The sequence below is a fragment of the Zootoca vivipara genome, chromosome 13, assembly GCF_965207765.1.
Source record: "Zootoca vivipara chromosome 13, rZooViv2.hap1.1, whole genome shotgun sequence".
Classification (NCBI taxonomy): domain Eukaryota; kingdom Metazoa; phylum Chordata; class Lepidosauria; order Squamata; family Lacertidae; genus Zootoca; species Zootoca vivipara.
The window spans coordinates 6,970,485-6,992,856 of record NC_142596.1 but is presented as its reverse complement, the minus strand read 5'-3'; the positions used below and the strand labels follow the sequence as shown (position 1 = coordinate 6,992,856).

Below are 22,372 nucleotides of genomic sequence, written 5' to 3'. Positions count from 1 at the left end.
GGTGTAAGGTGGCCTCTCCAGGTTGGGCTGGGAGAGAAGTCCTCGCCTGAAAAGGCCCTGGGGAGCCGCTGCTGCCAGTCCGATAGGCCCTTCCCAGCCCTCCCTGGAGAGATGGCTGGGCAATGAACTTGGGTCCTTCTGCATGCAAAGCAGCTCTTCTATCACTGAACTGTGGCATGGAAAGGGTGGTGGTGGTGAAAGAAGGTGAATGGGTGGGGGAGCCTCGGTTGATGAGCAATAGGCATGGTCCCTAAGGGACCTGGGTAAATTGCCTTCCTTCCCCTTCTCTCCAGTTATTTCAGGGCCTTCTCTAATGATGGAGGAGCTTGAGGTGCAGAAATGGGCACCGGAGAACTCCCATTATAGTTGCTGACTCTTTGGTGCATCACATTTATGAGCAGCCATGACCTGTGATGCGTAAATGTCTCCTGTGCAACTTCTGAATCATACTGCACAAATTCCTGATCTCAGCTAGAAATAAGTCAAAGATGCACACCAGTGCTATAATTCATTTTTAATAGAGATACCTCTTCATGGCAGTACATGGCAGTTATAAATTCCCCATTTATACAGTTCGATAAATACAGCATGCGGGTCAAAAAATATGGCTGTTTCAGCCTTTTGTATCAAATCTAAAACACACCTCTGGTTTCAGAAAAATGCATCTCTGACGTTTCAGCTGGTGTGATTTTAGCCTTAGTGTACAGGTGGCAGAGTTCCAGGACATTCCTCCACAAAATGAAGTTGTATTTCTCCTTCGTTTAAAAAAACTGGCTCTTTTGCTAGTCCTGGGTCCTTTCAAAGGCACTTATGATGAGCAAAAAGCCTCCAGTCAGTTTTGCGTCTCAGGCATTAGCAGACATTTGATCCAATATTTTCATACCCCCTCCCCCACCACACACTTGGATGTCCCATCTTGAGGCCTGGGCATGTGGTGAGTTTTAAAACAGCACAACACATTTTTCAGAACACTTAACAGCCCCCCTTAATCCCCTGGAATGCATTTCTGGATGTAAGCATGTTCACAGTTTATCCAACTGCTGCTATCCTTTTAATGCAGTTTTTAATAAGGTAAGTTCTTAATTTGAATGTATTTGGCAGGGCAGGTTTTGACCTGCAGCACGTGCTGAACAAAATATCCAGGGTGTTCACATAAATAGATTTTTGGGTGCTATTTTGTCCACATCAGGGTGACAGCCCAGCAGAGCACGTTGCTACAACAGGTAAAGGTTTCTTATTTTGTTTATTATCTCCAAGCATCAGGGCCTCAATGCCAAACAGCAAGTCACATTTAATGCTCAGGTCTTACAACCAACCAGTTAGGCAGTTTGGTGGGTGGGCAGGGCTGGTGCATCGGGGAAGATGCTGTGGAATGTTTTGCTTGTATGCATTTGGACCATTTGACCCCATGGCTATGGGCTGCTAGCTTCAAGTCCAGCAGTGGGATAGATGCAGGGACTTAAGTGCGCAGAGACTGAATAAGACTTTTGAGCAAGATGTTTTAAAAGGTATTGGAAAAATGTAGGCGCTCAGAAAAGATTGTTCAGTGGCATGGCATGGTAAGACAAAGTAACTCTGCACCCCCACTTTGTACAAGCAAACAGTAAAGCCCCCTCCCCTCTTCTGGTGTTCTTCTCATCCCCTTCAAGCCCATGCAGGAGGTGCTCCCAGGAGGTTCTAAGCCCCATTCAAAATACTGATTCTGCCTGGGAATAAATAAACTGATCTAGACCATTTGATTACACGCATCAGCGAAAGCAAGCTAGCTGCAGAATCACAGCAAATGAGTCTGGATTCTACTGAAGCAAGGAAACACAGACGGCAGGTGTATAAGCCAAGAGTTGTCGCTTAACAGAGTAAGACCTCGCCAGAAGAGTCAGTAATAATATTTTCAGTCCGACTGTGAAGGAGACTCTTTCCAAACAAAGATATTTAGCACAAAGCATTAGCTTGCCCTCTATTCCTGTCAAAACAAGAAAGTTTACATATGACACTTCTGCATCCGTATACATGCAATATACTCTTGCTCCACCTACTTAGGCAGAATAGCACATCTGGATTCTAGCAATACTAACTCTGAAAGGTAGCAGAGTTTGGTCCTGTTGCAAGGGCCAGCTTGATGTCTCTAAAAACAGATAGGGGAGCAGTTGTCATTCAGATGTTGTTGGACTGCAGCTCTCATCAGCCTCAGCAGAGTCAGGGATGATGAGAACTGTTGGTCTAGCAACATCCGGAGGTGGAGATGGGATGCCGGTTCCCTATTATTGATAACAAAGGATTTATTTATCTATTTTTAACACATTAAAATGCAGAACATTTCCTGTAACGAAGAACAAATTACTTGCTTCCTCTGGCCAATTTAGCCCACCCGCCCATTTCTGTTGTTGCAGCAAGGGAATTTGGGTCCTTAGAGGAAATAACACTTGCTGTTGAGCAGCCAGTCTAAATCCTGAAAACTTAGCCCAGTCTAGCTAGTAACTAATAAAGGGAAACGGCTGCAAAAGCACAAGTCGGTGTTGTTTGATAGTAAACTGGTGCTTAGCAGAGCTGATCATCACACATCTATGTCTACATATAGAGGTGGTCCAAAAATTCATATTAAGCTTCAGCCATAATATCATCATAGCTTAATTTCAAATGTTGTAGTTGCGTCTCTATTGATCAGCAGCTACACTTGCTTTTCTCTTTTTCCTCACTGAGCTGCTCTGTGGAGCTGTGCCCATTAGGCTGCACTACCCCTTCTGGGATCCAGGACTTGTCCACACACCGTTCCATTCGCTTCATGATGAGGTCCAGAAGCGTCTCGATGGCCTGGCTCACGTTGGCCCCATTGGCAGCGCTCGTTTCAAAATAAGGGATCCTGGGGAAAAAGGCATCAGAAAGGGTTACTCTGCAGAGCTGTGGCATTCTGAGATAATGGCAAATCTCAGGAAGGAAAGGAGGATTAATGCCTGTTTGGCTTCTCAGAACACAATTCTTATCTGGAGTCTGGACAGTCACTCTTTCGCAGGAAGATACCAGAACTTTAGCTTTGCCCAGCTTTAAAGTGAATTTGAGCTCCCTGTTGCCCTAGAATGACAAATCCACTTTAAAAAAGAATCTGATCTCAGAAAGCAATGGGATGAAAAGTGTGGGGCGAACAATGGGAGGGCATATAAACACAAGCAGATCAGAATAAATGTGCAATAATCTAACCTTACTTGCTTTGAGCAAGTAAATCACGACAAATGCTGCTGAATAAACAGGGCTTTTCAAAGGGCAGGAGGATGACCTTCTTCTGCACGAGGACTGAGCAAAAGCAGGTCCTCATATTCTCCAGCTGGTGGTGCTCAAGAGGTGGCTGTTTTTGCAGGCCACTTCCTTGCTACTTTTTTACTTGGCTGTAATTTCTATACCGAACAGTCCGTTCATGCAGGCCAAAGTCCGACCTTTCGGTTCATGTCCCTCACTTGGGAGTGGAGAGCAGGAACTTCTGGCACCGCATTCCCTGCACAATTGCCAACAAGCAGAGTCCACTGGGGTCCTACCCAGACCCACCCCTCCACGGGAAGGAGGAGCCAGCTTGCTCCCAGTTCTGCTCAGCGCCCCAAAGCAGGGGCGAAACTAGGCTTTCTTTTGCCCGGGTCTCCCACTGCTGTCATCCCCCAGCAACTGGTGTTCAGGATGGACACTGGAGGTGGAGGGGAGGGTCTTCCTCATGAAACCATCCTTCCTTTCGCCTGCAATGAATCCCCAGTCAATGAGGTGGGACTCATCGGCACCAGGAAGAGTTTTCTCCTAATGTCTTCGGGGTTTCCCCCACCAACACTCACATCATCAAGGGCTGCCACAATATTTAAAATAAAATTAAAATAAATAATAGCTTCTTTATCACTCTTGTGCAAGTCTCGGTTAGGTAAATACCACTCTTGCAACAAGACCTAATTAAAAAACTAAAACAACAACAGATGGAAATAGATCTTGTCCACCACATACTGTACATGACACCATCGCCCCCAACAAGCTTTCATTTGCCCAAATGAAACATGAAAACTAAGGTGGGTAAAGTTTGCTCTTGCGCACTTCCTGGGGGTTTCTTTGGTACTGTAAGTTTTTTTTTTTAAGGTGCGCACACAAAGATACAGGAATACCTGTGCAGATGCCCAGAAAAGAAAGGCAGTAGAGGGTGGGGGCGAAGGGGCTGAGGAAGGATCCTGGGCTCCGAAGGATTATTTCCATCTGCCCGAGGAGTACCAGGCCACCAGTTTTTCTGTTAAGCGGCTCCTTAGAGGAGCTCCCTCCAGCCAGACCACAGAGATGCCTCTCCAGGAGGCAGCCACAGCTCTGCCCAAACCGCAAGAATAACGGAGGATGTGACTTGCCCATGCTTCTCTGCAAGTTCCTTTGCGTCCTCTTCTTTCACCACCCGCTGCTCTTCCAGGTCGCTTTTGTTTCCACACAGGACCACATCAGGGTTTTCACAATAGGCGTGCGTTTGCAACTGGCCTAACAGTAACAGGAAAAGGGAAATGCCAGGCTCACTTGCTGCAACATCCAGAGAAGTGGCGAAAGCAGAGCACTCTATGGCCTTCCTGCACAGACCCCTTCATTCTTACATTATGGTGTATTCCCCCTACCTGTGACTGTCACACACCCAGTGCCCTCCATGGGCACCCGAAGGTGTCCTGTTGCTCCCATGCAAGAATTCAGCCTGTCACCCTTGTGAACCTGGACCAGGCTTGGTGCTAGTAGAGGGGGACATGAGTCCATGGATGCAGTGGACACTCTCCTCTCCAGGACCCCAAGCAAATGCATTGGGTGCTGCTGCTGCTGCTGCACCCACAGAACCCAACAATGCAAAGGGAAGCGATTCAGAGGGCAGCCTGGAGGCAGCGAGGTAACGCAGGCACAGTTAGGGTGAGGGCCTCTTCACCCTTCACTGAGGTGGACGAGTGGAAGCTGTTCAGCCTTCACTGAGTACAGCTGAGAAAGTCAGAAAAATGCCTCTGGAGGTTCTGTGCAGGTGGTGACAGATGGACCCCAGACAGAAATCTGAGGCTGGGGCATGACATGCCTCTTACAAAAGAACCTCCCAGTAGCACCTTAGAGACCAACTAAGTTTGTCATGTCAGGGACCCAGGTGGCGCTGTGGGCTAAACCACTGAGCCTAGGGCTTGCTGATCAGAAGGTCGGCGGTTCGAATCCCTGTGATGGGGTGAGCTCCCGTTGCTCGGTCCCAGCTCCTGCCAACCTAGCAGTTCGAAAGCACGTCAAAATGCAAGTAGATAAATAGGAACCGCTACAGCGGGAAGGTAAACGGTGTTTCCATGTGCTGCTCTGGTTTGCCAGAAGCGGCTTAGTCATGCTGGCCACATGACCTGGAAGCTATACGCCGGCTCCCTCGGCCAATAATGCGAGATGAGCGCGCAACCCCAGAGTCGGACACGACTGGACCTAATGGTCAGGGGTCCCTTTACCTTTAAGTTTGTCATAGGTATGAGCTTTCGTGTGCATGCACACTCATACCTATGACAAACTTAGTTGGTCTCTAAGGTGCTACTGGAAGGATTTTTTATTTTTATTTTGACTACGTCAGACCAACACGGCTACCTACCTGTAACAAAAGAACCTGCCTGCCCACCACAAAAACCCAATGCCACGGAGGACAGCTCTGGCATGTCCCCAGCCAAGACAGCATCTGCCTCCAAGCTTTGCTTGGGCAGCAGAAATAAAAGGCTTTGTTTGCCAGGACTTTTCATCTTTTGCCACCTTCACAGTTGAAAATACACCCCCACAGAAAACCAAAAGATGGCTGCTTTGGATTCAACCTTGCACGCCAAGGAGACAACTGTAGGGAAGGTGATCAGGTTTGGGGGCAGACACTACCAACCCAGGGGGAGCATTATTCTTCCTGCTTGACCGGTGCCCACTTGCGCCTCAGTGGCTCATGGCTTCCTATAGGGCTGTTGAAGAAGAAGAAATCCCTGCAGGCCCACGTTTTGTTAATGGCACAAAATAATGTGTCCAGACTTGTTCCATGCTGACTTTTGGGGTGCTCCCCACTGGCTACAGGGCTAGGGTGAATTATGGACCTGTCTCTCTCTCTACAGCCCCACACCCACAGGGGTCATACTAGGAAAAGGCAGCTGCCCATTGGGGAGTGCGGGAAGACAGCCTCTTACTCATCCAGTTTCTGATGTTGAGGAAACTTTGCTCGTTGGTCAAATCAAAGAGGAGAAGGAAGCCCATTGCATCTCGGAAGAAGGCGGTCGTCAAGCTACGAAACCTACAAGGATGAAAAGAGTCGGACACGACTAAACGACTAAACAACAACAAACAAGGACCTGCAATAAGGGAAGTAACTAGACTGAAGCATTTTACCACTCGCTGCAAAGGAGCCAGAATTCTTGATATAATTACTATGGTCCAAGTCTAAAGTAATCTGAAAGGAACAGAGGGGCTCCTGGGGAGGGGCTTTAGTGTCTCAAGACACCTCTTAGCAAAGGCCTTTTGGCCAATTGTCAATAGCAGAAGAAAAGCTGGCGCAGAGGTCAGGTTAGGATAAAGGACAACTTATTGACGGGGTGGTGGGCGGGTTTAGAGGTATATAAAACAATGGATGGTATGGAGAAAGGAGGAAAGGCAGATTTTTTTTCTTCCTCCCCCTTCATAATATTAGACCTCAGAATCATTTGTTTCTGTTGACTGATGGGAGATCCAGGGCAGACAAAAGGAAACAGCTCACGATTAAATTCTGGAATTGGCTCCTACAAGTTTATTTGTTTTATTTATTTATTTTGTTTCATTTAAGATCCACTTCCTAAGAAACATCTCAAAGCAACAATAAAAATGTCAGCAATGAAACATATACACAGGATGCAGCGAGGGCCGCAAACATGGATGACTTTAAAAGGAGAGTAGGAAAATGAATGAAATGAATGAGATTAGAAAAATAATGGAGGTGGTCAGCAGCTACTTGTGCTCAGGGGTGGCGCATCTCATCCGCAGGGACAGAGACTACAGCCATCCCAGTTGATGTGGGGGGGGGGGGCAAGCCAGAGAGAGCTACAGTATTGGCCACTGCAAGAAAGGGATGCTCAACAACAGTGTTTCCCAACCAGTGTGCCTCCAGATGTTTTGGGACTACAACTCCCATCATCCCTAGCTAGCAAGACCAGTGGTCAGGAATGATGAGAGTTGTAGTCCCAAAACATCTGGAGGCACACTAGTTGGGAAACACTGCTCAACAAGACAAATCTTCTGAAGTTCTTACATTTTCTTCTCTGTATCCCTTACCTTTCTTGCCCAGCTGTGTCCCACAGCTGGAGATGTATTCTCTGTCCTCGACCACTAATGCCATCTGGCCCATTTGATCGGTAAACCTGTTTAAAAAAGGCATGACATAGGACGAGTGCCTCCAACTAGCATCTCTGGGGATCTCCCTCCACAAAGAGGCCCCCACACCTTCGATCTTTGGGAAGCCTGGGCTGTGGGCTTAGAGTCAGTTATCAAACTGGCTTTTATGGCTCTGCTCCCAGGCTGCTTGCACCTATGGTCTGCTTTATCTGCTGTTAGTAATTGAATTGAATTTAGGAGAGGAAATACAATGAATACAATATTTTAATATTGTTCTCCAGGAGCTGCTGCTGCTGCTGCTGCTGCTGTTGTTGTTAGGGTTTATGCAGGGTCCAAAACTCAAGCTGTAAAACCCAAATAAGCCCAGTTGGCCTCCTAGTGGGCTTGGCCAGTTTCCAGGATGTTTTCAGAGGATTTCAATCCTAGTGTGGAGCAGCAGAAGAACTCACGATTGAAAACATTTCCGGGGCATATTTCTGAATGATGATCGTTCAGAAACAGCCGGAAGTTTTCATTAGGAAATGTTGTTACTCAGGCCTCTGCAAATCCGTTTGCAGTCTGTAAAGAGTTTTTGCTCGCTGCATTTCAAGAACCCACCCCATCCATGCCCCAAACCCTGGGAAGGAGAGCAGAGGAGGAGCTCCTCCAATCACACTGGGCTTTGCAACAGGCAAGCCCCTGCCCCAAAGCCAAGTGAAACCAGGGAGACCCCTTCAACCCCATTTCCTAAGAGGAGGGCAGCTTTCTAACCTCAGGCACTGTGCAGCAGGCAGAAGTAGCAGCCAGGAGACCTGGCACAGCTTCTCCCTTCTGCTCCTGCTCCAATGCCCAGTGCAATATTTCTGTATTTAGGAAGATTAATAGGTTGCTTAATCACAAAACATTTAAAGCGTTAGACATCAGAGGTGCCCCACTCCACACACACACACACACACAAACACACACATGCTGCCCCGGGCACACAAATGGAGCCAGCAATGGGGACTGCAAATGGGGGCTGGGTAGTAAATAAATCCAAAACGTGTGGAACCTGATTTTGATTGCTTAGATTTAAGTGTAACTGCAAAAAGTACAATCAGATAAGGAAGACTGACAATTTAGCCTGTACCTTTTCTCCTGGCAGGCTGGCATTGATTGCTAGCAGGCGCAGGTAGGAAAGGGAGCCTCCCGGACAGTGTCAACTTGATCTCATTATAGGCAGGGACGGTATATTAATATATGGAAAACCAGGCAGGCAGAGGCTGCAGCAGGAAGAGGGACGTGGAAATGAAATAGCTAGTTCTGCTTCTGTTGGGGACAGAAAAGAAGTCAAAGGGCAGCAGCAACAGCCTGGAAAGGGACAAGCCTGTTCTAACAATGACAGCAGACAAGGCTTCAAGAAAGACAAACACATTTCTGCATGCCTAATTTTTTCATTCCCAGCAGCTCTCTTTTAATGCAGTTTGTGCTGCCCAGCTTAGTAAAGGTAAAGGGACCCCTGACCGTTAGATCCAGTCGTGGAACGACTCTGAGGTCATGTGGGAGCCGGCGTACAGCTTCCGGGTCATGTGGCCAGCATGACTAAGCCGCTTCTGGAAAACCAGAGTAGCGCACGGAAATGTCGTTTACCTTCCCGCCGGAGCGGTACCTATTTATCTACTTGTACTTCATGCTTTTGAACTGCTAGGTTGGCAGAAGGCCCAGTTTAGTAGGATGGTGCAATTTCATTGCTCCCAGGTGGGTTGGGGAATGGCTGAGACCATCAGAAAGTCAGAACAGGAGGAGAGCCCAGCTGACTTTGGGCTCATCCAGACTTGCACTTGTCCCATGCTTAGAAAGCAAGGGTCCAAGCAGTTTTCCTCTTGCCGTGCTCCTTTCCCAGGGAAAACTGCCTCTCTCTCTAAATTGAAGCAAACGTCCATCCAGAGAAAACCTAAATTGCTGTTTGCTCCGATTGAAGCTAAAGAGTGGTTTTCCGGGGGGGGGGGAGTAGCAGGACAAGAGGAAGAGTGGATAAGCCCTTTGAGGTCCATGGCTGGGCAGGAACAAGTGACTTTGAATTTACAGAGGACGTTGAAGTTATTAGGGCCAGATTGTTTGCATCAAGCAATTTGGTTAAACCACCGAATCATAGAATTAGAGAGCTACAAGGTACCCTGAGGGTCATCTGGTACAACGCCCTGCAATGCAGGACTCTCAACTAGATCATCCATGACAGGTGGCCATCCAACCTCTGCTGAAAAACCTCCACGGAAGGAGAGGCCACCACTTCTTGTGGGAGTTACAGGGAATCTCAGGGGTTGTTCTGCTACAGAATCAGCTGACCAAAGCCACCATCTTTCTTGCAAACAAAAGCCCCAGGCCCTTTCCTAGAGACTGCTGCTTCTATAACCAACAGAGCTGCACAGGTGGGTGGATAGAAGAAGCTGGAGGGAGGAGGATAGTGGTGGCAGCAGGAAATCAATGTGGACTGGACTGGAGTCCTGTCTCAGAAATGGGGAGGGAAATTGCCCCTTCCCCAGATAGTTCTTATTCCTTGGAACTAAAAGGGAAACTTGTTTTGGTTCACTAGACCATGCTGTCTGCACCACCCACCAGGCCTGCAAGGACAGGAGGAGGTGGTTGTAGCAGAGCACCACTGAAAGAGGCCTGTGGAGAGGGTGCTCTTTGGAAATGGCACCCAGGCCCATTTGGCCAAACTGCTAAAAAGGTCACTGTGAAAAATAAAAAGCACGTTTTGCAAAGTCAGTTGAAACGGCACTTGGGGTGAGCTAATGGGTGACCACCATAAATATGAGCCATTTCCAAAGTGCGGACCTCATCCCTTCTCCTTCTCTGCTTCTCGCCTGTTTATGTCCAATAAGGTCCAGGAATCCACACGCCCTGCCAGGTTCAGGGAAAACTGGGACAGGTCTGAGTTCTGATCACAGTTTTCTGAAAGGTAGCTGAAAGTGAGTTTCCTACCCACCCACCCCCCGCAAAAAAAAAAAAAGGAGATGTAGAAAATGGTGGGAACTTACCACCCTCTTTTCCCGGAAGTCGATGCCAACAGTTGTTATGAATTTGGAATTGAATTTGCCATCTGTGTACTGATAAAGGAAACTGGTCTTCCCCACACCAGAATCACCCAGGGCTAAGAATTTGATTAGGTAATCGTAGTCCCCATCAGACATCGTGAGAACTCTGAGGACAGCCTTTGGGGTGAGACAGAGGGGAGGGGAGGAAGAGGAAGGGAGCAGCTTTCATTTCCGTTCGTTTTCCAATAACTATATATTGCATTCTGTGAAATCCCAGCTATCAACTGTCCAGAGCTCACAGCATCTCCTCCATCATGGAGCCCAATCTAAGCACATGGGACATTTCCCCCGAAAAGAACAGTGCATACTGCTCTCTGTGTGAAGAAGACAGTGCACACAAGACTCCTTTGCTGAACAGGTTGGGAAGATGTAACTTGCAATAGATTTACATACATGCACAGAAACCAGGAAAGTCTTCATACTGTACATGACACAGGTGTCCATCTGTCCACCCCACCGCAAACACATATAAGGAAAACATCATGGCTGCAGAGGCCAAAATCCAGACTCTGATTCAGATTCCTCCACCAGTCAAAGTTTTCTGAATAGGCATGGAAAAATTACTCCCTCGCAGGACTCAAGTGCACATGACAGGAGATGCCTGGTGCAGCTGGCCTGAGTGTCGACCACCCCCAGACCCTAACCCCCAACACATACACCAGGTAAAAAAAACCACCAGATGAAGTGTTGGCATGAGAACAAGTTTTGCATACTCTTGGTACAAAAGGTGTAATTAAGCTTGGTATTATCTTTGCTCGCCTCCAGACTGTCAGTATTTTGCAGGAGGAATTCAAGTGCATGCTGGGAATTTAGTGTTTTTTTTTTTTGAATAAAAATGGATTAAAGCACTCTGTCATCCTAGCGCAACAAACTTTTTGTTTTAATTCAATAAAACCCTGGCTTTGGGGTGTTAGGAAAGTGAGCGGCAAACACACTGCAAAGTGTGGGATGAACAAAGGATCAGTGGGAAGACACAGCAAATTGGGACAAACAACCCTTGTCGTATAACCTCCCCACAAACAAATCAGAATAAACGCTCAATAAAGACGGGACATAGCCTAACTTCCACATGTGTTTCGTGCAGGGCAAGTCAGGGTGATCGCTCAATAAACAGATGTCTGAAGAAGTCACTTGATAAACGTTATTAAGAAGTAGCAACTGGTGCTCACCATTTAATGGACTTCTGCATGGAAAGGGGGATTAGGGAGCCACTACATCCAGAACACGGCCCACTTTCTCTCTCCCTCTCTCTGTCACATTATACCACAGATGAGGTTGCCTGGGCCTAGGCCAGGCACCCCCAAACTGTGGCCCTCCAGATGTTTTGGCCTACAACTCCCATGATTCCCTAGCTAACAGGACCAGTGGTCAGGGATGATGGGAATTGTAGTCCAAAACATCTGGAGGGCCGAAGTTTGGGGATGCCTGGCCTAGGCTTATTGACTGTGTTTCAGCCTGGTTTGGGAAGAAGGAACTTTAAAGTCAGGGGCAATGATGCCAAGGTGCTTTTTATAGGTTTTCAGCTGATGGTAACGGAGCTAAATTGTGCTGACCTGTACTTCCAACCTGCACGGGTTTCCATGGCTTATTTTAAAAAATCCTACCTGTCCTTCCTGTCTTCAGAACTCAGAGCTCGAGGCAGTTGAGAAAATACAAAAATAGTCTACTATTGAACAAGCTGTTCTACGTATGGAAAGGAGAGCAGGAAGATGGGACTGTTATGACAGGCTGAGGGCTAGATATGCTATTTCGGAAAAAAGAAATGACAACACCTACATTGATGCTTTGCCATGACAATCCCTGAGAGGAAACCAGCCAAAAATCTCTCCCAAGGAAGGTTGGCACAGATAGGAGAGGCAGCAAGACTATTGTTGTCCAGCAGGGTTAAGCTTCATCCTCCTCTTCCTCCTTCTCCTCCTCCTCCCTGCACAAATATTTAAGAAGCGGCCTCCACCCTTAGTCTATTTAGGTTAAAGCTGAACAGCTCAGCAGCCCTTCCACAAAAACAGCAGCAAAGCCCAGGCAGGATTTCAGCAGGCGGGTTGGTCAGCATGATGACCATCTATAGCAGGGGTAGGCAACCTAAGGACTGGGGGCCAGATGCGGCCCAATTGCCTTCTCAATCCGGTCCGCGGACGGTGTGGGAATCAGTGTGTTTTTACATGAGCAGAATGTGTGCTTTTGTTTAAAATGCATCTCTGGGTTATTTGTGGAGCATAGGAATTCGTTCGTGTCCCCCACCACCACCACCACAAAAAAAAAAAAGTCCGGCCCACATGGTCTGAGGGACGGTGGACCGGCCCATGGCTGAAAAAGGTTGCTGACCCCTGATCTATAGCATTCTTCCAAATGTCGTCACACACTCCACCGAATGCCTATTAGTAGAGCAATCTATACCTTCAGGAGGACATAAACAAGGTTCAGATGGCACAAGAAGACCTGGAAGAGCCTCCACTTCAGGGAGGGGAAAGAACAATGTGGCTTTGCCTGGCAGAATCCTCGGAGCAGCATCACATAGGCCTAGAGGAGGACCCACAGGACCACCTGAGCACACAGCGGCCATTTGCAAGGCCTGCATGGTGCATACCAGAGCCGTGCTGGAGCAGAGGCTGCTATTGGGCTCATCGCATGCCAAGCCATCCTCCCATTTTGGAGGGTTTGCTTGCAGCAGCGCACAAGAAGTTCTGCCCTGAGAATGGACCAGTGCCAGCACATGGACCAGCTCTGTGTGCAGCGGCCACCTAAAGCAGATTTCCACTGACGGCCAAACCTGGGATTCCAGAAAGGGACAAAACATGGCTCTTGGGGGGGCTACAAGGCGAACGGCATGTGGCCTATGTGCTGATGCTGCATCTGTACACAATTTGCACCAGTGTTAAGCTGGTTGCCCATACGGTATTTACTCCAATCTAATGCTCAGCTTTTTTGGCCAAATTACGTTGCAAAAATTAAGGTGAGCATTAGATTCGATGCACATTTGCATTCGCCAGCAATTACTTTCTGGGTTTCAAGGTTCTGAAAATTGAGATGCGCATTAGATTCAATGGCGCATTAGACCCCATTAAATATGGTAATCCCTGGCTTTAGGCAGGCCTTTCCTAACTTGGTACTCTTCAGATATTTGGGAGGCCAGATCCTGCAGCTGCGGCAACTATGGATGAGTTGGGGCAGACAGCTTGAGTTCGAGGCAGTCTCATTTTAAAAGGGATGCATGGTTTTTTTCTGGGGGGGGGGGTGACTCCAAGTTCCTAGCCTGCCCAAGGGCACCCTAGGTCTTTCAGGGTAGAGCTGTGTTGCTTGCTGCTTGCTGAAGGAGAGCTGCTGGCTTTGAGGGGAAAGGACAGACATCTGCTTGGGGCCTCTCTGCAGCTCATTCTTACATCCAAAGAATACAAATGGAAGTTCCTGCGCTGAAAAACAGCACAGCTGGAAGGCAGAGGTCAGGGTTAGGAAAGCCACCTTTTCAAAGTGAGCATGAATCCCCAGCAGCAGCTCAGAGCCCCCTCCCTGCCTCCTCCATCCCACCCAGGCGTTGACTAACATCTGACCAGGTAAATGATCACTTTCGGCACCAACCTGCCTCAAGCCATGTCCCCACCCCCCACCGACTGCTGCTCCCCTGGATTGCACCCAGCCATCGCCCCAGGAAGGAAAAGCCACTCACCTCTCCCCTCCGGACAGCAACACCACAGCAGCAGCAGCAGCAGCGTGCTCTTGCCCGAGGCACATTCTCCCCAGCCCAGCTAGCAGAGGCGCAGCAGCCGGTGGGGCCCCACCTGCTTCGCACACAGCCCGGCCAGCAGCTTACGTGTCACCTGTTTGCTCTCTTGACAGGTGGGGCAGGTGTGCCTCAGGCGGGCTGGAGACAGGGCTGGGCTGGGCAGCCCCTTCCTCATCTGGGCACAGAGGCACACAGCTGCCCTTGATCTCCTCGGGGGCTCAGACACCTCCCCCCCTTCCAGACTCGTCATCCCTCACACAAAAAATGGTACAAGGTTGCAGCACACAGGTGGCAAGGCAAGGGAGCCATCGCCAGGCATCAAGCATGAAAGGAGTGTTTACATTACTGCCTTACAGCCAGGTGAAACTGTTTCCCCACTTCTGTGCCTTTCACAGCCTCTGCCCACCCGGCTCCAGCTGTTCGCAACAGGACAGCTCCTGTTTGTGTACACACACCAGGGGGCGTTGATGGGTCGGGATGTATTTCTCACCTTCTGTCGACTACCATAATATTCACTAGAATATTAATTGTCATTTTGCCCTCGTGCGTTTTACCTGACTTTTTGTGATCTGGGTTTTATTTATTTGTTTAAGTGCCAAGTGAAGGCTGGCAAACCTACGGCACTTCCAAACAGGGGAGAGGATGGGCTCTGACGCACCAGAAATCAGCTCGCCTGACTCCTCACACACCAGGCACCCAGCCATAACTTTTGCTTCCTTGTGCTCAAAATATCGTATTCCCCACTGTTGCTTCCGAAGGCCAGCTGATAAGGAGGCCCCTGACTCCGTGGAAGAGGCTTACTGCCTGTGCACCGTCTGTCATGTTTGATTCATAACAGCCATATGGAACCTGGCAATCCTATCCTTTCCAGAGCGTGTCCTTCGGAGACCCGTCTGTTGTAGCTGCCAGAGGAGGCTTCTGCAAATGAGAGAGAGAGAGAGAAAGAGAAAGCGCAGTGTGTCTTGGCCATGGCGGCAGAAGGGATTCTTTGCTCCCTCCTACCAAAGTCTGGGCTCTTGTTTATATCTGCCTCCAAGAGTCTGAGGGGCAAGAAGTAGGCAATGCATTTAAATCAGGCATCCCCAAACTGCGGCCCTCCAGATGTTTTGGCCTACAACTCCCATGATCCCTAGCTAACAGGACCAGTGGTCGGGGATGATGGGAATTGTAGTCCAAAACATATGGAGGGCCGATGTTTGGGGATGTCTGATTTAAATGATAGGACTTTTTAAAAAAAGGTACAAAAACTCAGATCAACCCAGGTGCTTCCATTCCACTTTAGCAGTGCTGTCAGTCAGCAGAGCCAAGATGGAGATCTAGATGAGTCAATACTGTAGTGTGATTTGTTATATGGCAGAGTCCCCGGCCCTTTCCTCCATTCCTGTGAGGTTTACTCTATTTCTGGATTTGCACTTTTCTGTTGGTGCAATCGAGTGGCCAAAAATAGGATCTTGTAAATATAAAGCCGGAAGAGAGGTGACCATGCCTCTGTGTGTGAAACTAGTTAACTGAAGACAGAGCCACCACCTGCTTTTACAAAACAACCCCCTTCCTCATTGCAGAAGGAAAAAGAAGGCAGGGAGGAGACGCTGGAGAGAACGCTTGCAGCTTCTGCCTTAGGCAACTGAGCGAGAAAAGGGAAGCTAGGAAGTCCACATTTTCCTGAGAAGAACCTTGGAGGCGACGTGTGGGGTGGTGATGGTAGAAAACAGAACATAACTAATTAAAGCAAACTCAAAGCATGCACATGAAAGATTTCTGCATAAGACTCTCCTTAACGCCACTGCTGAAAACAGCTTACAATAGGCCAGGCTCAGAGCCACGTGATCCTGATGCGGTCAGCAGGCAAGGCACGAAAGCTGCAGGACGGCAACTTGATCAGCTAGGACAACCTTCGCTGACCTGCTGCTTTGGACTGCAACTGGCTGGGGTTCAAGGGAGTTGTAGACAACTGGGCTGGGACATGTGTCCTGGCTTCACGCTCCTGCCATTTGGCCACAACAAGTGCCATTCAGGATAGAGCAGGGCTGTGTAGAATTATTAAAACAGCAGAGAGCATTATTGGCTGCTCACTCTCCACCTTAGAACAAATCTACACCACCAGGTGCCATAGAAAAGCATATCAAGAGATCCAACGCACCCTGGTCACCATTTCTTTCAGCTCCTGCCATCGGGACGGAGATATAGAACAATGCAGGCAAGAACGAGCCGTCTCAGGAACAGTTTCTTCTCTAGAGCGATTTTGGCCTTAAATGGAAAGCCTGGACTTTGAAGTCATCTTATTTTATTTGTTATTTGTATTATATTTACTGTTTTTAATTAATTTTAATTAGGTTTTGTAATTTTGGATTATGCGGAATGCTTTATCTGAGTGGATGTAGCAACCAAGTAATTTTGTTGTTCCCGCAAGGGGACAATGACAATAAAGATATCTTATCTTATCTTTGACCATGTGTTCCAGGCAACAACTATGGCTGCCAGGCCAGGAGCAACTGAGACCCGGACATACCCTCCAAACTTTATCCGATGAAAATAGGATAATGATAATTCCATAATGATAATTTTACTATTTGTACCCAATGCATCTCACTGGGTTGCCCCGGCCACTCTGGGCAGCTTCCAACATATATAAAAACATAATAAAACATTAAACATTTTTTAAAAAACTTTCCTATACAGGGCTGCCTTCAGTTGGGGGCCAGATAATGCCATACCCTCCAACATTTCTCCAATGAAAATAGTGACATCCTAAGATTTCAGGACCCAAACCTGAGACCTAGGGGCAGCCCCTGGTGATGTCACAAGGTGGGCCCTGAAGATGGAGGTAAATTGGGAGAGGGGAGTGGAGGAAGGCAGACCTGCCACACACACCTCCCTCCACGTGTCTATGCTTTAATTTGCAGCCAGCTCCTGAGGACTATATATACTTGAAACCGGGAGAGTTCAGGTCAGGCCTGGAGGTCTGGCAACCCTAGCAACAGCACAGAGCCAATATACTCTTAACCAATTTGCTAATACAGTCGTACCTTGGCTCCTGAACGCCCTGGAACTCGGACGTTTTGGCTCCCAATGCCACAAACCCGGAAGTGATTGTTCTGGTTTGTGCATGTTCTTTTGGAACCCGAACATCCGATGAGGCTTCCGAGTGGCTGTAGGAGCTTCTTGCAGCCAATCAGAAGCCGCAATTTGGTTTCCGAACGTTTTGGAGGTGTCAAACGGACTTCCAAAATGGATTCCGTTTGACCGCCAAGGTACAACTGTATCCGCTTCCAAGCCCTTTTCTATAAATATGGAAGGCTCACCTGGTGACAAGGAAGAAATCAGATTTCATCTCCCATTCCTTGTACACCCCCCCCCCAAAAAAAAACTCCACAAGGGAGGCTAAGGCCAGGAGCTGGACAACTGTCCCAAGTGTGCTAACTGTCCACCCCAGACTCTCCAGGCCTCTGCTCTGCTGCCACTTTGGCCTTAAAGCAGGGACACTCTCCCCCACTCCTGTCAAGTCTGGAGGAAATGAACCCTGCCAGGATTTCCTCAGGGGGAAAGGGGAGACAGAGAAGAATAACAAGAAGGGTTTGGGACTCTTGCTGTAACAAGAAAGCCCGGGCAGCAAACGACTGGGCTGCATCTGTGTTGCCATGGCTAGAATACCATGATAGAGATGCAAGATAGAGATGCAAGCCGGACAACCTGTGGCAGACCTGGGGATGTGCTCTTTTCCTCCTCCTCCTCACCTCACCCAGCAGTGGATCCGGTTGAAGAGGAGAGCCTGGGAAACGACGCATGTGGCCAGAGCTGGAACTCCTCTAACTCGCCCTGAACAGCACAGAGTTAATCTGGAGCTGCAGCTGGCTAGCCCACACTCTTTCTGCTTTTTCGCTTGTTTCCTGCAAAAGCAGCGGGGAAACACTAGGCTCCGACTGGACGGTGTAGGAAGTGACATCGCTGAGTGCTTATCGGCCTTGCCACTAAAACAAACAGCGTGGTTTTTCCTTCTTGGCAAATCAGTTTGATCACAGGCATTAGGCGTTTTTCCGTTAAGCTTCACCTCCAGGCGTCACCAGAACAAAAAATGCCAGTAGCCCAAGAGCCCTTGGCCCTGGATCCTGTGGTGGTGATTTCGTAGGGAGTTTCCCTTTAAGGCAGCTGTCAGTCATAGCCAGCTGGAGGGATTCAGGACATTTAAAAAGACCTGGAATTGCCAGGCCTGCAAGTCGTATTTGTTTAGTCTCGCTAGGATTCTTGCTTTTTATCTCAGAAAAAAGTCCTTGTTGTTTCCCTCGCCTTTGATTATTGGACACAACTTACCTGGCAACAAAGGATGGCTTTTTTTCCTGCTGAAGCCACCAGTGCCTTTTCTTCAATGCCCAGGTGACCCTCTAAGTGCGTTCCCTGTTTGGATGTGGATGTTTGAAAATGACTTGTAATGATACAGAAATCTCTAAAGCAAGGAAATGGGTAGCGCTTATTAACTGCCTGAGTGGATATTTCATGCAGGGCTTGAAGGAACATTTTTGTGCCAAAAGGGAACATGGTTTATAATCGCTACAAATTTCACCAGAGTGAACAAAAACCAGGGGAATTTGCACATTAAATAAGGATTTAATGTCCTTATTTAACTTGAGAGACTTTTTTTGGTAGGTCCTAGGGGCTTCTGCCCCTGCTCAAAAGTTTTGTTTGCTTCCCATCTTTCCCCCAGGGCTTTGGTCCTCTCTTAGACTTGGCATAAACTTTGACTGTAAGGCAAGTTTATAGGGCATCTTTCAACCTCATAGGCGCAGTCCACTTCTTAGGCTGAAGCTGAGCTCAATGCCTAAAGTGCACTGAAAATACAGACAAGGAAATGCCACAAACCAAGCTGGACTTAAAGATCTGTCTAGCCCAGATTTGTCTGCTTAGACAGGCAAGGATTCCCTGGGGCTTCTATCCTGAGCACACCCAGCCCCCAATGAGGACATGCAATTGGAAATCTAGTTTTTTATTGGCAAAGCACTCAATGACGTCAGCTCCTAAGGTGCAAAAATTGCATGCACCCCTCGTGCTAAAAAGCTAGATAGGCATCTCCCTCTTCAGACTTGTCCTCCAACCAAGGTGGAATCTACACATGTTAAAAACGTTGTGAAAATGCTTTTTTGAAAATTGTTTTGAAAAATGCATTGAATATGCTATAGCTCACAATCGCATCTGTATATTGCACATTCAAAACATTTTATTTGCATCTGTATAGCTGAGTCCCTAAACAGTTTGTGCAACAGCAGCGCAACCATGCCTCTATCAGGATATTTAACTCCCCTCTTCTGATATACCACACGAAAGCATCTCCAGCAGCTCCAGTCGCTTTTAGCTCCTCCTTGTCCTTGTAGATACCAGGGGATGGAGGAGATTCTCCCCGACTCTCCACCTTTCTGCAACTCTTCCTCCACCTCCTCTTCTCTCCTCTCTGACTGCCCCTCTTCCCCCTGCTTCACGGGTGGCATCAAACCCCACAAACCACTGACCCTTACCCCAAGATCATCCTCCTGCCCCCTTGCCTCCTCAGCCTCCTTCAGGCTCCTGCCTGCTCCTGCTGAGAGCTGCTCAGAGTGGCTGGAGAAACCCAGCTAGATGGGTGGGGTATTAATGATGTTGTTGTTGATGATGATGATGATTCATCAGGCATCCCCAAACTTCGGCCCTCCAGATGTTTTGGACTACAATTCCCATCATGCCTGACCACTGGTCCTGTTAGCTAGGGATCATGGGAGTTGTAGGCCAAAACATCTGGAGGGCCGCAGTTTGGGGATGCCTGTTGTTGTTGTTGATGATGACGATGATGACAGCTTCAGGCAGAGAGAAGCCTCTCCTATGACTGATCATTTGGACTGGAGATTCTTCCAGGGATCAAAGCTGGGGACCTTCTCCTTCCAAAGCAGCTTCTCCCCAATTCCTGGTTGCACCTCACCTTGGCAGCCAGCCAAACAACCTGAAATGAGCTGGGAAATGTTTGAGTTCCTTATAGTTTATTCTGTCTGCTAAATGTGGTTGATTTGATTCACCGTTATCAGCCCCAAAATGCAAGTGGTTGACAGGCCCTCGGTGCTTTTGGACGGCCTGAACAAAAAGAAATTCTGCAAGCTCTTTCTCCACATCCCCTTCGCTTTCGTGAAGTTCAGAGGAGCTGGAGGAAGAGGAACCCTGCCAGACAACTGTGCTGCGGTTGCCCAGCCTGCCGTTGGAGCAAGGCTGAAGACCTGCCTCTGGCCCAGCACACAACTGACAAACCGCCAACTTCCAGGCTGCGTCATGTGATCCCCGAGCAAAGAATTATTTCTTTTCATGTTGGTGGGAGCTGAATGCACATAACAAAGTGGCTTTTTCCCTCTTTCCCTTCATTAAGAGCATTATGTCCTTCTGAGTCTGGACTGGCCAGCCAGCCAGCAACAAGGCTTTCCATGGCCCATCTTGAAAGGCAAAGGACACAATCCGGTGGGGAGCTGGCCTGCCCAGGCCCCACAGAGAGTGAGGGGAGCAGCACAATAGCCCTTGCATGACAGTTCCTACCCTTGTGGGAGAGTGACACGCCCTGGCCGCTGGGCCAGCCACCCTGCCCAGGAGGTGGGGGGAGGTGGCCGCCTCAGGCCCACCCTAGCATGCCCACCTCTGCCCTCCTGCCACTGCTGCACTCTTCCTTTCACTACCCAGGGCACCTCAGGTGGCATGCAGACATGGATGCAACGGAAAACATTTTGGGACCTGAGGCAAACCCCATCACGGAGCTCCCCAACCCACCAGTGAAGAAGGATAATCTACATCAGGAACAAGGGCTGCAGGGAGAAAATCAACATCAGGGTCTGCTGCCCGGTGAATCTTGCCACCCGAGGCAGTTGCCTCACCTTGCCTCATGGGTGGGCCAGCCCTGGGCCAAAGTGTATGTTCATGCATACATGCAGGTGGGGGCAGGATTTTCAGGATTTCCTAAAGTGGCAAAATATCCTAGGCCAGCCTTGCCTGACCCAGCTGCTGTGTTTTGGCCCAAGCTTTTGGAGATGGATACAGCTGAGGAGCAAAAGGAAGAAAAGGCTGTGTTGGCTGGGGCCAATAGGAGTTGTAGTGAAAAGCACCTGAAAAGCACCCGCTTGGCTAAGCTCACAGACACCTTCTTCCTCCTCATTTTCAGAAATCCCTTTCAGTGTTTGAAAGCTACCTGAATACATTTGCACTTTTTATCTTTTCCGCACTTCTTCCTTTGGCCTAAACATGCCCCGTTTATATAGAACAAGCGAGGGCAGCACAGCTTAGAGATTAAAATGTGCTTTCTGAAAATTAAAGGAAACCCACTTTCCCAGCATTTAGACATAGCAGAGCCCTGGGTCAGGCTCCAAAGAACCACAGAGCACACCTTACCATCCCCCCCAAGGGCTTGGGGCTGCCACCCTAAACACATTCACCCCCTAAGCTCAAAGGACTTCCCAGTAAACATACCCAGGGGGATTTCACTGAATCCATCTGAAATCCCATCCCCCCTTTGACAGATTGGCATCATAACTGAAGTTCACCCTAATTCCCTGGTATAATTAGCTAAGTTCAGGTTCAGTGAAGGTGTGTAATTTTAGTGAAGGAGTCACACAGATAATGTGAGCTTAAACTGCTGAAGAAGAAGAAGAAAGGAGAGCAGAGGAATGAATAAATCTTTTCCTTACCTGATTGGAATTGGCAGGAGATGCTCGGTTGCCCCCACCTTCCCAGCAGGTCCTACAGACAAATCCCCAAACAGAGATGGAATTTGGGTCTGTGGTCCAGTAGCAGAGCCATGGAAAGCAGCCAGCTGGCACGTGAGGAGGTAAGAGCAACAAGGAGCTGGTTTTCAGAAGGTCCCCTTTGCTCCCCTAGTCTGGCTGCTGCACCCAAAGTAGCCCCCCCCCTCCCTCAGCCCAGCCTGCCTGCCAGCCCACCCTAATGACTCTCAGCTGTTTGTCATGTGGCCTCGCTGGCTGATCAAGTGATATTGTGGTGTTGCCTCCTTTCCCAGGCGCAGGAGCTTGCAAACAAGCCCTTCTTCTGCCCAGAGAAGCAGGAATGTGCCACAACAGCCGTGGCCAGCCCTGGGGCTTAGAGGTCTGTCAGCAGCACAGGCTGGAGGGGGCGGGCCTGAGTTGCTCCTGCAGCTGGTCCACTGGAAAAGGGGGGAACAGAGCAAACCTAGGGAGGATGCTCTCCACCGAGGCAGACCAGAGGGTCGTCCCTGCTGCATCTGACCACAGGCCCCCCATCCAGCCTGCCA

General features: G+C 48.7%; 1 protein-coding gene across 9 annotated transcripts; it reads right to left on the bottom strand.

The window, feature by feature from the left end:
- Nucleotides 1–499: 499 nt before the first annotated feature.
- Nucleotides 500–22,147, bottom strand: RAB27A (RAB27A, member RAS oncogene family). 9 transcript variants are annotated; one of them, XM_088657134.1, is made up of 7 exons: nt 21,792–22,147; nt 10,335–10,508; nt 7,276–7,361; nt 6,162–6,265; nt 4,362–4,485; nt 2,768–2,860; nt 500–1,963 (listed from the first exon to the last, which is right to left on the bottom strand). In XM_088657134.1, exons 2-7 carry the CDS (start codon nt 10,485–10,487, stop codon nt 1,933–1,935), a joined length of 591 nt encoding a protein of 196 aa, XP_088513260.1. In that variant the 5' UTR covers nt 10,488–10,508; nt 21,792–22,147; the 3' UTR covers nt 500–1,932. The 9 variants fall into 9 exon arrangements, with proteins under 9 accessions (XP_088513260.1, XP_088513256.1, XP_088513259.1 ...); XM_088657130.1 differs by adding an exon at nt 14,914–15,030 and having other exon boundaries at nt 500–2,860; nt 21,792–22,033; XM_088657133.1 differs by lacking the exon at nt 21,792–22,147 and adding an exon at nt 17,847–18,726.
- Between the last annotated feature and the right edge of the window lie 225 nt (nt 22,148–22,372).

Excerpts from the sequence above, each read along its gene's own strand:
- RAB27A (XM_035131381.3), bottom strand. The coding sequence starts at position 17,897 with ATGCGTCGTTTCCCAGGCTCTCCTCTTCAACCGGATCCACTGCTGGGT. Across the intron at positions 7,362-10,334 it reads ACTTCCGGGAAAAGAGGGTG|GTTTACCGATCAAATGGGCC; the intron begins GTAAGTTCCCAC and ends TTTTTTAAACAG. Across the intron at positions 2,861-4,361 it reads GAACTTGCAGAGAAGCATGG|GATCCCTTATTTTGAAACGA; the intron begins GCAAGTCACATC and ends CTTTTTCCCCAG.